Source organism: Balaenoptera physalus (genome assembly GCF_965194825.1).
Source record: "Balaenoptera physalus genome assembly, chromosome: 7".
Classification (NCBI taxonomy): domain Eukaryota; kingdom Metazoa; phylum Chordata; class Mammalia; order Artiodactyla; family Balaenopteridae; genus Balaenoptera; species Balaenoptera physalus.
In genome coordinates, this window is record NC_138886.1 from 35,931,969 (window position 1) to 35,945,554 (window position 13,586).

The window sequence follows — 13,586 nt, forward strand, 5'->3', positions numbered from 1 at the left end:
TCAGAAATAGAACTTGGCTGCGAAGTCACTTTGAAAGACTTTCTGTATGTTAATTACAGCTGGCCAAGGTCTTGAGCAGAGGTGGGAGCCCACCATCTGCAGATGGGGTCGGCCCCCAGCGCGCTCTGCAAATCCCCATCATCTGGCAGGTGTCGTTTTGGGTTAATTAAGAGCTACACTGAGCCCTTTACCTGTCACTTCTGAGAATTTTAGTGAGAGTGAGAATTTTTGACTTTCTTGCCATCTCTGAGCTTTTAGCAAAGGGGAAACTGAAAACATCTCTGATTCTGACGATTTTCCTGGCCCTGGAATCTCCAGGACAGCTGCATTCAGTGCCTTTTCTTGTGGCCCCCTTTAAACTTTTAATTTCAATCACTCCTTTCTAGTTACCTAGTTATTGTTTTTTACAATAGTTATTGCTTTTTTACAGCCAGCTCTTCTATGTTTGAAAGATGGTGCTGTTTTGGGAAAATCCACCATTTATCCTAAATTTCTTAAGCCTCTACTTTCTTTCTGGGCCTTTGAGGAGAGAACATCTATTCCTCAGCTTGAGTCTGTTTAGTAGCTTTGGAAGGGCTTTCCATTTGCCACTCAGGGGCCTTTCAGCAATCGGGCGGCCCTGGCACATCCCATTGGTGAGGTTAACCCTAACACTAGCCCCGCCCTGTTGCCTTCTGATGACGTGTTTCCGGTCCAGTGATGTGCTGCCAGTTGCATCACTTCCGTCTGATGCAATCTTGATTTCCGGTTGTACCAGCCACTATTCCGTGCCCCACCCCACTCCCCGCCACTGCCGTGACCATGAATGAATGAACCAGATAAGAGGGAAACATCAAAAGACGAAAATAATACACACACACTTATATTTGGTTCAGGAATTACACGGTTTATAGAGGGATCAGGGTTACAGGTTCTTAATAAGGTATCTTGACCCAATAAAGCGAGGAAAATAATTGTATTCTCCCTTTTCATTAGGAGAAAACTCTGCCCAATCAGTTGGGGTGTAATTATTTGTGAATTGGATCTCTGGATTCCAGCGTTTGCTGGATTCTTATTTTCGCTCCCAATCAATTTCCACTGTTACCTGACCAGTGGAATACTGACTAATAAAGACTTAATAGGCGTTTCAGTGAAGGCCGCAGGAGGTTCTGTAGGGACTGGAGTATTTTTCTGCAGAATCATCGGAGGTGAATGTTTGCACCCAAAGCCTCCCATGTTAGGATGAGGCTGAAAATTGCCATCAGTGTCAGGAATTTTCGTCCAAATAGGGCCCTGGAGATAGATGTCTTTATCCATACATACCTGACCAGGCTGTACACCCATATATAAGGGCACTTCCTTTTGTGGTTTATTGCTGGGGGTGTTTTGACTCAATGGAATTTTTCTGCCAGAAGTAGCTGCATAGATATTTGTTGTTTCAGTCTCTTCTTTGCTGAAATGTGGGGTAGGTGCTTTGTTGGTGGTCTGCATTATCAAGCTGTTATCCACACCACCTTCCCTGCACTGTCGTTCCAATTGCTCCTGCCATTTGGTCTGGGCCTTCAAAAGCTCTTTGCATTTGCCAACCAATTCTCCACTGCTTGGTCCTCTGCAGACATGTTAGGTTGGCTGTTTTCTTTATTGGTTGAGAACCCCTGCATGCATTGCCACGGGCCCGGCTCATAGTTGGTGTATTTTTGCCCATAGTTACTCTTCTTAATTTTTGTGGTTTGAATTGTGCCATCTGCTGAAGTTTGGTAGAACCCATATAGGTACTGGCCGACAAGGGGGTTGGAGAGATGAGTCACTCTTTGATTATGCGCAAAGCAAGAGTGAAAAGGGAGGTCTTCAAAGGCATATTGAAAACTGAAATTATTGCCGGTGCGAAGCATCTGCCTGGAAAAGTATTCTAGGCAATAAAAAGCTGAGCGTGGAGTAGGGGATGTGTTCCCTCTGCTCTTCGTATGCACAGTGCAGTACCAGTACTGAGGCAACATAAAAACATCACCGGGAAAAGCGGGCAAGCACCCCTCAGTGGCATTTCCAGTCACATAGGGCAGCTGGTATGTGTCATCTGCAAAAATCTGGATGGTTGACGTGAGGTTATTGGCAATTGTCTTTGTGCCTGCTGCCTCCATGACCTCCTTAACTTGTATGTTGAAAATTTTGATTCTACAAGCCTTTGGTCGGATGCCCCAGTAGTTGTCGATGAGCCGCTGACAGTCTCGGGGACTCCAGTGGCACTGGAATCTGTTGAAGTCGAGGTAGGCCCAGGGGTGCTGTAGCCCAAGTAGGACATGTCGGAGGCATCGCCTTTAATCTGCTTGTAGAGATTGTTGTCATAGGAGGGGAGCACCCAAGTTCTGGTGGAACGAGTGGTGACGAGATTCCCTTGCCATTGAGAACCACATGCCGATTTCCTGAGGACTCTCCAATGCCTCTGTTGCCGCCGCCTGCATCTGAAACTTCTGTGTCTCGTGTAGCTATCTCCGCATTACTGCCTCCTGTGCTTCTCGTGGTAGCCCCTCCAGAGGATCCGCGGGGGACCAAAGGGGTACGTTCTCCTCCTCGTCCTCCCACGGGGAGACTGGGCTCTCCAGGGCTGGTGTCTGCGACCTTGGGACATTTAGCAGCTGTGGGGGGGAGGGGGTGTGTGTCTGTGAGGCCCATGTGTGTCAGCAGGTGCTTCTTGGCCTGGAAGACACCTCAGGCAAGGTTTCCACCAAAGGAGGTATCTCCTTGGAAAGAGTCTATCAGCTCTTGGTCTGCTGAATTAAAAGTGAGATAAGGGTTCTTTCCCTCCTCGATTATTTTGTCGTAGGTCATGGACTCGCATGGCTGCGTCCGCCTTGTTGACCTGAGGGCCCTTAGCAAGGCCGTTAAAAGGGCCAAGGTACTTATAGCCAGGGAGGACAAGACCCACTGCAGAGTGTTTAGGTCGTCCTCCAGATCCAGACAAAGCTGGAAGCCACGGCTGCTGTTGGTTTGGTTCAGGGACAGCGCGTCCAGGTTTTGAGTTGCACCAAGTAGCTGCTGCCCGCTCGTACCACTCTTCAGAAGCACCTAGAAAGCCAGCCATATCTATGTTTTACTCATTTATTGTTCCGAGTCACCATCACCAGGCAAATCAAACTCAGCGGGGTCGAAAGGATAACATTCATTAACAGTCAAAACTGTGATGAGCCACGCACGTGTGATATTCCCGCGTATGCTTATTAGATTGATCCAAAGCCACCGGCTTCGCCAACCCCTTATGTTCCTCGCACAGCAGGACAGCTCTATGACGGCTAAACTTGCGCTCTGGGCACCTCGCCTTTATTTCAGCCAGACCAGTGGTGTCAAGAGCGCACACTGTGAACAGGTCAAGAGACTCCTCTGGTGTGTTTTCCCTTGCCTCCTGGTGGGCCCTTATAGCCCTGTGTCAGCTGCTGATTCAGCAGATGCGGCAGGGGGCGAGGGAGGAGCTGGGGGAACGTCGGCACTTTCCAGCTGACGTGGGGAACTTTCAGGAGCTGCTCACCAAGGCAATGGAAATCCCCTCTCTACCGAAACTACAACTGGTCTAGTCATAGCAGTCTCAGGTAAGCGGGGTTTGTTAGCACCTGTAGGAACCTCCAACACCGGTTCAACTGGTATAGCATTGTCATGGCCCCACTGGAAAAATTCTCTTATCTCCCATTTACTTATTTTCCCAAAATCATGCCTGAGTTTTACTGTGAACCTAAAAAGGAACATTCTTTCCTCCAGAGGTTCCTTATGTTCCAAGGTAGTGCTGTTCCCATCAACCACAGCACACTTATATGTATTACTGGTAATAAGTACAGGCGTTGGTTCAATTTGCACAGAACCTTTACATTTTTGATCAACCCCGCACAGCCAACCCACCCAAAATGGCTTTAGCAGACTCTACAATTTTACTAGTCATCTTTCCTTCCTCCCACCAAATCACCATCTTATCTACCCAGTCATTGAAAGGAAAGTTCTCATTAGTCCAGTTTCCACAGCCATAAAATGGCACAGCACGGGCAATAGCCTCCACGATGCTTGTCTTGCTGGTGGTCGCAGGTCTGTAGAACCAGATGGCGTTGCACTTGTTGAACTCCCACCGGGCCCAGCGAACTAGGATGTTCGCTGCCAAGACGGGGTCGTACCGATTCACCTGGAAACGTTGGAACACCTTGTTCTTGGTGGTGTCCCCGACTGGAAGCTTGCCTAGCAGGTAGTCTTCGGCCGACTTCGTCAGGAGCATTTCGGCTCGCGCGTTCTCCAGTGCTGCCCTGTTGAGCTTGCTTGAAAGCTGCGAAAGGATTCTTTGTCTTCCAGCAGCCATTGTCTCTCAGAAGTTATTCCGTTTTCAACTAGCCAGTCCACAACCTCGCTGTATTTGTGAGTGGTCCTGTTAAGAATAACAGGTACCTTGTTACTAGGGCCACAGGGCTCTGGCTGCAGATCCTTCTTCCACTGAGCGATCAAAGCTCGGCGGCGCTCCGTATGGAGGGCGGCTGGAGAAAAGGCTGGAATGTTAGTCCATGCCCAGTGAGCCTCCGGATGCTGCTTAATGAGGAGATAAAAGACAGTGTAGCGGGCATCAACAGATTTAGTCAGCCCGCCTTGTTTTGTTTTAGTCACAGTTACCCAGTCCTCGATGTTCGGGGTTATACCCTCCAAGACATCACGCTTGATAACTTCCTTAATGTGCTTGATATGTCGGCCAAGCACAAAGGACTTAACTGTCCCCTGCTCTAACAGACAATGCAGATGAAAGTACTCACTGCCCTCTTCTAGTTAACAGAAGGAACGATGTCAGCGCTAATCTTAGAGCTCCGTGTTCATGGGGGAATGACTTGGTCAGATCCCCAGATAACTGGGTTCTCATGGTCAAAAGACCCCCTTCTCCAGCAGAAGAGAACTTTCCTTCTCTGGGGTGAAGATAATGTTCTATATCCTCATACAGGTTTGGGCTACACAGGTGTATACATTTGTCAAAACGTAGCAATAGTACATTTAAGATCTGTGCATTTCATTATGTGTACACTTTACGTCAAAAGAAAAAACTTTTAAACAAATAATGAACTTCAGTTAATGATACGCATGCTGAAATACTTAGGGGAAAATGTATTGATGTTTCCAATTTACTTGGAAATACATAAAAGATAAGATGAATGAAAGGCTGGAGGGAGAGATAGATGATAAGCAAATATAAGAAAATATTGATGGTGGAATTAGGTAGTGGGTACACAAGTGTTCACTGTAAAATTCTTTCAACTTTGCTGTGTGTTTGAAAATTCTCAGACATACCAGAGGTGGTGAGGGTGGTGAGGGGAGGACTTTCTCTCCCCCGCTGGCCCAGCCCAGTGATGTCTTCCTTGGGATGGTGGAAGCCCGGGGACTTGGGAATAGGCCGGTGTTCTGGTCCTGCCCTGGCCCTGCCTGGTGTGTGGCTTGGGGGAGGGGAGGTTGAAGGAACTCATCTCTCAAGTTTGTCCAGTCCAAATAATCTGGGACTATGAGTCCCAGCAGAGGTTGGCGAGGTGTAATGTAAGATAAGTTTGTGGTGGGGGGAACGGGCCTATCTTACTTCCCATTAATTCTGGGAAGGAGTGAGTTGGTTGGAGTTGGGTAGGTATGAGGGGAGTGATTGCTAGTCCCTCGGATACCTAGTGAGATGCCAAGTCCCTCGGCCCCGAGCCCCTGAGTTCTCTGCTCTAAAATCTTGGATGGGGTTATCATGAGATGGAGTGCCACGCCCTCTGGCTGCTTCCTAACTGCGCTCAGACGGGGTGTTGGAGGGGGGACGGTTAACTTTCGCACGCCCACCCCTGTGACTCAGGCTTCCTGACATCACGGAATTCTTGGGCCCTGTGATCCACACTGTTCTTGGACCACAGTCCTTCACCTCAACCCCACTGGCTGCCCAAACGTGGCACGCAGCTGCTTCCTTCGATTTCCACGTGGGGAGAAAACACCAGCCCAGTCGTACCGGCATTTGAGTGTGTAGCAGGCTTTACGTCCCAATGTGGGTGACTTAAAATGGGAATTAGATGCCCACTTCTTGAATGTTCTTCACTCCCCCTACCCCATGGGGCACGGACGTCTCCTTTTGTCTCCTGCTTTCTCCTTCTTGATAGCAGAACCTCCCTCAGTTCAGGCCGTTCAGTCCTCCGCGCACCGCACGTGAGCCGTCACCATCCCCACCCCTGAACCCAGCTCTGGGCCTCCTTTTGCATATCCAAGAACTCAGCGATAAAAATAAATAACGCTCTAAAATTCCTTTTAGGGACCGATTCAGTCTTCCCTCACTCCCCAGCTTCCCCAGTCTCCTTGGCACAGGAGAAGGTAGTTTTGTTCTTCCAATAATATTATCTCGTTTACCTGTCACCAATCCTATGATGTAGGTGTTTTATTAGGCCCATATTCAAGATGACAAGACTCTGCCCAGAGAGGTTCCATTACTTTCCCAAGGCCACACAGCCAATAAGTGGCAGGCTGGCTACAGACCATGGGGGCAGGCTCCCTCTCAGCACTGCCACGGGAAGCCCACACCCACCCTGTGGGCAGGCTCCTCCCTGCCCCCTCCCCACTTTCTGGTGGCCCAGCACAGTGCGGGGGCCCAGCTCACGGTGCCAGTTCCAGGCCTGGTCTCAGAAGGTCCAGTCTTGCTTTCTCCTCAGGACTGCTCGCTCCTGGGGGGCTGAAGATGGAGAAGATCATGACCCATGTTTCGTTGTTGAGAGTTCTTGGGGCTTCTGTCGGAGCACCTTCAGACATGGTCTCTGAGGAGGGTCCATGTGCTGTGTGCTTCCCAGATGGAGGTCTCACTGCCTACTGGGCATGAGCTGCTGGGCATGAGCTGGCACCACAGTCAGGCCTCACAGAAGCTTTTCTTTTAATGCATAAAGAAAAGGTTTCCCAGTTTAAAGGGTTGGCATTTTTGAGAGATGCTCAAAGCACGGATCAGTTAGTGGAATGGGGCAAGGGTCCCGTGGTGTCCTTGGTGCTGGGCAATCGTAAGAGAAGCATCTATTGTGCAAGCTCTGTCTTGGGCCATCTGGCCTCACCTCTGGGTGCCCCAACAATGAGCCAGAAGTGGGGCTTTCATGTGATGCCTGAGAATCTCATTCCTGCGCTGGAGGAGCATCGCTTCGTGCCTGTGGATGTTGCAGCTGTGTTGTCCCTCGGGCTCCCGTTCCCTCTGGCTTGGATTGTGACCGCAGCCTCCCAGCTGGTCTCCCTGACCACGGGCTCACCTCCTGCAGCCCGTCCTCCAGGTCCTGGTCCTCCTGAGTCTGAAGGCTGCCCGGGTCCCAGCCCTGAAGGGAGAAATGCATAACGTTTCTGCTCCGCCCCACTCTGCTCCATGGCTTGCCTCTGCTGGGGCCTCATGAAGACCTGGGTGTGCGGGGGTCACACTCTGTCCATCCCACCCCATACCTTTGCTTGTGCCCGGAATGCCCTGTCTGCCTCTGCATATCAAACTCCTACCCATCCTGGCTCACATGCTCCCCTCCACCCAGAAGGCATCCCCAGTGCTTTCCCCGGACCTTCTCTTGGCTGGACCAGACTCTCTTTTCTAAGCTGCGGTCCTAAGATTTGAAGGAAAGAAGGTGAATGCGCCTCAGGTGTCATGATGGTGGCGAATTCAAGCAGGGGAGACGCAGCAGGAGATTGGAGCCTCCAGACCCAAAGAAACTCATCATCAGGTGGGGCCCACAGAGCCTCAAGGAGAGGCCTCCCTTCCTGCTGGGAGCACTGTGGCCCCTGAGAAGTGAAATTCAGGCTCAGCAGACAGGAAGGGCCTTTAGACACAAATGAAAGACAGAGGCCCAGGGTGGGAAGGCAGTGTCACTGTGTCACATGGGCAGAGGGCCCTGGGCTGGGAGACAGGAAGCTGGACTTGGGGTTGCCTCCTGGCCTGGGCAAGTCCCCCACACCTTCCTGAGCCTCCATTTCCTCACATATAAAATGCGGACGGTTGCATCCATCTCATGAGCGTCACAGGACTGTTGGGAGGGTTAAATGAGATTCTAGATGCCAAGGAGGCCTTGGTGACCGAAGTCAGGTCATTGTCACTGTGGCTGACATTTGCTGAGCAGTCACTGCGTGCCAGACACTGTGTATCATTCATTCAGTCTTTACAGTGACCACGTGCAGTGGGATCTATTAATTGTCCTGACTCTACTGAGGAGGAAACAGGCACAGAGAGGTTGAGTAACCTGCTGATGGTCACAGAGCTAGGAAGAGGCAGACGCAGGATTTGGACCCAGGCAGTCTGGCTCCAGAGCCCTTGCTCTGAAGGGTTCAGTGGCAGCATGTGGGCTTGAATCTGGGTGGTCTGCTGCTTCCCAGCCATCTTTGTGGCCGAGCTAGTCCGGGTCCATAGACAGGCAGCTTTCTTGGCAATTGACGACCTGGTCTCCCCACGTCTCATGGGTGAGGACTCCCTAAAGCCAGCCAGCTGCCTGTGTGGCACTTCAGATAATGACACCAGCCCGGAGTCCCCAGCACGTGGCTGGACCAGGCCTGAGGTCAGCCTCATGCCCCAGAGACCGTCAAGCTCCCCTTACCCAGAGGGCACACTCTCACAGGGCATCTCACAGGACAGGGGCCCCACCAAAGGTACCGCCATGCCAGTGCTCTAAACACACCAGGCAGGGTGGGTCCCTGGGGGTTCGTTTCTTCCACCAGGAGAAGGATGGCGTGGTGGATGGAACCTGGGCAATGGATCGGATAAACTGGTTTGAATCCTGGCGCACAGCAGGTGCACAATACACCCCTGGCTATCGGTACTAATAATGGAAGTAGTGAGAGCCGTCATCTATGAAAGAATGGGAGGAGTTCCCATTCTTTCATTCATTTAACAAATAGTTTTCAGGGCCTGCTAGACATTGAGATAGAGGCATGAACTCCCTGCCCCCATGGAGCTTACATCCTCGTGGAGGAAGCAGAATTAACAAGAAAGATAAGCACAATAAGTTAGATATGTTAGATTGTGATCGGTTCTATGGAGAAAAGTTAAGCAGGGAAAGTGGAAGGAGTTTCCATTGGAAATGCGATGGTTCGGAGGTGACACTGGAGCAAAGCCTGGAAGGAGGTGAGGGAGAGAGCCACGTGGACAAGAGCGTCGTGTTACAGGTAGAGGCAGCGAGCTACCGGCGGTTCATGGAGCACCGACTGTCTGCTGTGGACGGGGTATTACACTGGGGGTGGGTGGCACGTGGGTGCTGAGAGGAATCAGACGCTGACCTGCAGACAGACACTCCCATGTCACAGGAGACTCCCGTGCAGGTCAGGGCGAACCTGGCGCTGTGGGGCACAGCGGGAGACAGGGTGCGCCCCAGGAGGGGCAGGAGAGGGGCTTCCCAGAGGAAGAGGTACCTGAATGGGATTCTAGAAGGCCAGGCAGGTGGGGACGGGGTCGAGGATGGTGGGCAACACTGACAGGTACATCATCTCGAGGAGTTGGAGCTGTTTATGGCCCTTTGCCAATTTGGAGACAGAGTTGGGGGGAAGGTGTGGGATGGATAACAAGGATACAATTAATTAATTAACTCCAGCTGAACAGGCCCGAGACTTGCACTTTTGGGGGCTGGAGATCAAGGAGGCTTCCTGGAAGAGGTGGCCTTGGAGCTGGGCCTAGCAGACAGGCACGATGCTGCTAGATGGAGATGCAGAGACGGCCTTTGCTGGTGTAGTCCGATGCCCCGGGCCAGGCGCAGAGCTGTCAGGAAGCGCCTGTGATGGGGCAGCTCCGTGGGTGCCCAGAGCCCTGGGGAGAGGGTGGCTGTCCCCCTTCTCCAGGCGGCTTGTGGCTCTGCTCCCCCACCCGACCCCCCAGGAGGAGGAGGAGGAGGAGGAGGAGGTGCCGTGGCGCTGATGGAAATGCAGAGGCTGGGCTGCTGCGGCCCAGCACTGTCACCATGCTCTCCCTTGCACGCTGGAACCTGACACCCTGACCACTGAGGCATAAAAAACAGAGAATTGGAAGGCTCAGCCTGTCAGGCTGGGAGTGGCCCCCAGAGAGGCCAGAGGAGGAGCGCGTGTGTGCGTGCGTGCGAGCGTGTGTGTGTGTGTGTGTGTGTGTGTGTGTGTGCATGCGCGCGTGCGCATAACCTGCCTGCAGTCGCCTGTGGAAGTGGGGAGGAGGCTAGCTGGGCCCGGGGGTGGGTGGGAGCGGCTGGCCCTCGGGCCTGCTTTATTGTTCCTGCTGCACCTGGTGGAGCCCTGGGGCCCCTACATTTGGGCCGAGGCCCCCAGAGAAAGAGCAGTGCTCCACGTCCTGACTTCTGGCTGGCTGTCCTTCTAGAGGCTCCTGCCCTTCGGCCCTTTGGCATCCCTAACAAGAATCCACGGAAGCATGGATGGTGCCAAGGGTGGTCTCATGGGGCTGTGTGACTCCTGTCACCACTGCCAGGGTGGGGCCCACATGCTCTGTAACCAGTAGCCTAAAAAGCCACTCAACAGCCAGCTACCTACACAACTGCTGCCACACTGGGGCACCCACACTCCAGGAGCTCCAGCCACAGGGAGGAGACAGGAGGGGCCTGTCCTGCTACAGAGCCAGGGCAGCAAGGTTTGAGGGCAGGGATTTTTGAGCTCCTCTCCTGACACTGGCTAGTGGTAAAGAGGCTCTCCTGTGGCTGGAAGTGAGGGCACAAGGAAGTGCCAGATGCAAGTATCATGGCTCCACGAACAGCTGGGCAAGAGCGAACCATCCTCAGTTACCACTCTGCCCGCCCACACCCACTGCTCTCTCCACCTGGCGCAGCTTGCAGCTCTTGGTCCTTTCCCCATGCCCAGAAGGCCCCACCCAGTCCCTCTTCTGTGCTCCCCCAGCCCTTCAGCTTGTCCCTGCATCTCAGCAAAGTGCCGGGGGCCTGAGTCTATGTCTCATCTTCCCCATTGGACTGAGGCCTGGGGAGCAGTCACCTCTGGATTCACAGCACAGAGGTCTAGACTAGAGTTGGGGTCATCTTTGGCTTCCCAGTCCAGAGCCACTCAGGAAACACATGGGAAGTGGCACTGCATCCACACTGGGGTTCTGGAGTGGCCTCTGTCAGTGCTGAGAACCAAGTCCCAAGCCCCAGACCGCTTGGTTCTCAGCAGTTGTATAGGTAGCTGGCTGTTGAGTGGCTTTTTAGGCTACTGCTGAGAACCAAGCAGTTGGGCCTTTGGACTTGGGTTGGGTGAATCCAGGCTGTTTTGTGAGACCCTGGGCATCAGTCTTCCCATCTATAAAATGGGCCAATAACCCCAGGGAACACCTGGCACATGGTAATCCAATGGTACTCATGTGAGAGGTTGGTATTCAATCCCACTAATAAGAAAAAGGTTATAGGGGGAAATGTAGACAATGCCAATGACAGCTGTCCACTTGATAAGGGGGTGGACGGGACTTGCCTTTATTGGTTACACAAAGTACCCGCAGTTTATGAAAGAGACAAATGCCATTGGCATTTTCCGAACCTGACTTGACATTTGGTTCCTGTTTCTCTCCCCACCCACCACATGCAGGGAGTGAGTTTTCCGGGAGCCCCTACAGCCACCCTCAATATCCCTCGTACAACGACTCCTGGAGGTTCCCCAACCCGGGGCTGCTCGGTGAGTACTGGCGGAGGCCCTGTGGGGCCCCTGGGCCATCAGCTGCCCCGTTGGGCCAGGGTTCCTCAATATCCTCAGGTCCGATCACTGAGGTGGGGTGGGTAGCTCTCCCCAGATGCTTGCAACATGGGAGTTGTGATGAGGCTTCAGGACAGTAAACACCACTCCAGCCCTGCTTGTGCCCTCAGCCCTCCCCCAGATGTTTTAGTGGATAAGGGAAAATAGCACAGAAGGGGAACAGATTTAAAAAGGCCACTGAGGGAGAAAGAGAAAGGTAGGAAAAGTGCCTGCCCAAGAGTAACATATTTCTTAAGAATCATTGAATATTTTGGTGAGAAATCTCTAAATAAGAGCAGCCAGAAGACCAACTTGGATTGATTGGTAGTGGCTATCTATCTTGGTAAGGACTCTGAGGCATGGATATTGATTAGTGATGTCTGCCATGGACACCACTAGAGCCAGCTCCATTAGAAATGGGTTGCCCTGTGGCTGAAGGCCTGCCAAGTCATGCCGTTCCGAGCTCAGCTGGTGCCCAGACTCTGCCCAGGCCTCAGACTGCAGATGGTCCATGGCTGGGGCCAGCCTGATCTGTGTACATCATCAAAGATATTTGGGCCACCCCAAAGACCAAGGAGGGCTAACTCAGCCCTCAAAAGGCCAAGGAGAGCCCTTTGTTTTGTTGCAGTGAACTTACATGAGACCAGCTGGTGAGTGCCAGCTGGAGCTGAAGATTCTGGAGCATGATGCAGGGGCTCAGGGCTCGCAGATGTCACACACCCTGGGGGCAGAGCCAGTGAATCAGCCTGCAGGCAGCAACACCGATCTTTCCCCAGCAGTCAGCTGAGGAATTTCCACTAAGGTCAGGCATGGAAGGGCCTCTGAGACCATCCAGGTTTATCTGTACAGCTTAACAAGGCCCGCTTAATTAAGAACCTGTTAATTCCCTGGATCCTGAATTATTTCAGGACTGAGAAACATAGACTTTATCAAAAAAGCAAGAACCTGGTGTCTTCAAACTCAAGTTGCTAGGCATGGGTCTGCGAAGGAGGCCATGAAGTCACAGCCTTGGCCCCTTCCCCAACCTGCTTTGGTGATTAGGACAGACAATGATGTAGACACCATCCCTTCCTGGCTGCAGTCCTTCCATGCGTTTGAGCCTTGGGCCACCCAAAGCATTTTGGTGTAGCATGCAAAACTTCAGGTGAAATAAGGAACAATGCCAACTAGCACTCCAGGCCCTGTGCCTGAATATTTCGTTTTATAGCAGACTGGGTTCTTGCCATCTGTGGCCTCCTGGAGGGGCTGAATCTGTGGACTGATTGCTCAGACTTCTTTTTTGGTTTTGGTAAAAATTACTTCTAGGTATGAAGTAAGGTCTCCGCTTACTTAATGCTTTTCCTTAAACAACCCCCTTGAGAGGCCCTGGGTTCCGAGTTGGCCCAGTTGTCAGTGTCAGGAGGCAAACGCTGACCCTGAACCAGAGTCTTTCAGCAGGGGTTGGGGTGGAGGGACGGGTCAGGAGGCCTGAGCCTGGGAGCCGCTCCCTGCAAATCGTCCTCATACAGAGCCCTGGTCCCAGCGCTGCTGTGAGACCCACAGGGGATGTGGCACAAAGGAGGCCTGGGCCAGGCTGCAGGAGGGGTTCCTTGTGATGGGGATATGACCCCAATGAGGCCATGTTGACCTAGGGCCTCCACATATGGCCGTGTACTGCCCAAGGGGACAAGTGGGGGCTGAAATCGAGCCCATGCATGGTACAAAGCCCTGGCACAGGAGTATGGCTGCTTTTTCTAATGTTTATGAGGTATCTGATAGGCTTATTTGCCTGGGAGTTCAAGAATCAGAGAAGTGAGAAAGTAGCTGCTCAGGCAAGCATAGCAAAGGGATGGAGTAGGAGGTAGGGCCACAGGTGGGGGACCTTGAATGCCACACTGAGAAGTCTGCATCTGATTGTGCGGGCAGCTAGGACCCCAAGGGGATGTCAAGGGGAGGAGGGGACTAGACCACAT

The 13,586-nt window shown here is 52.4% G+C and overlaps 1 protein-coding gene across 1 annotated transcript in view; it reads left to right on the top strand.

Annotated features, from left to right (window-relative positions):
- The window catches only part of PAX5 (paired box 5), a 185,530-nt gene that overhangs the window by 166,235 nt on the left and 5,709 nt on the right, over positions 1 to 13,586 (top strand). Inside the window, exon 9 of the mRNA XM_082468811.1 lies at positions 11,491 to 11,577. Coding sequence (XP_082324937.1) covers positions 11,491 to 11,577 — 87 coding nt within the window. The remainder of the gene's footprint in view (positions 1 to 11,490; positions 11,578 to 13,586) is intronic.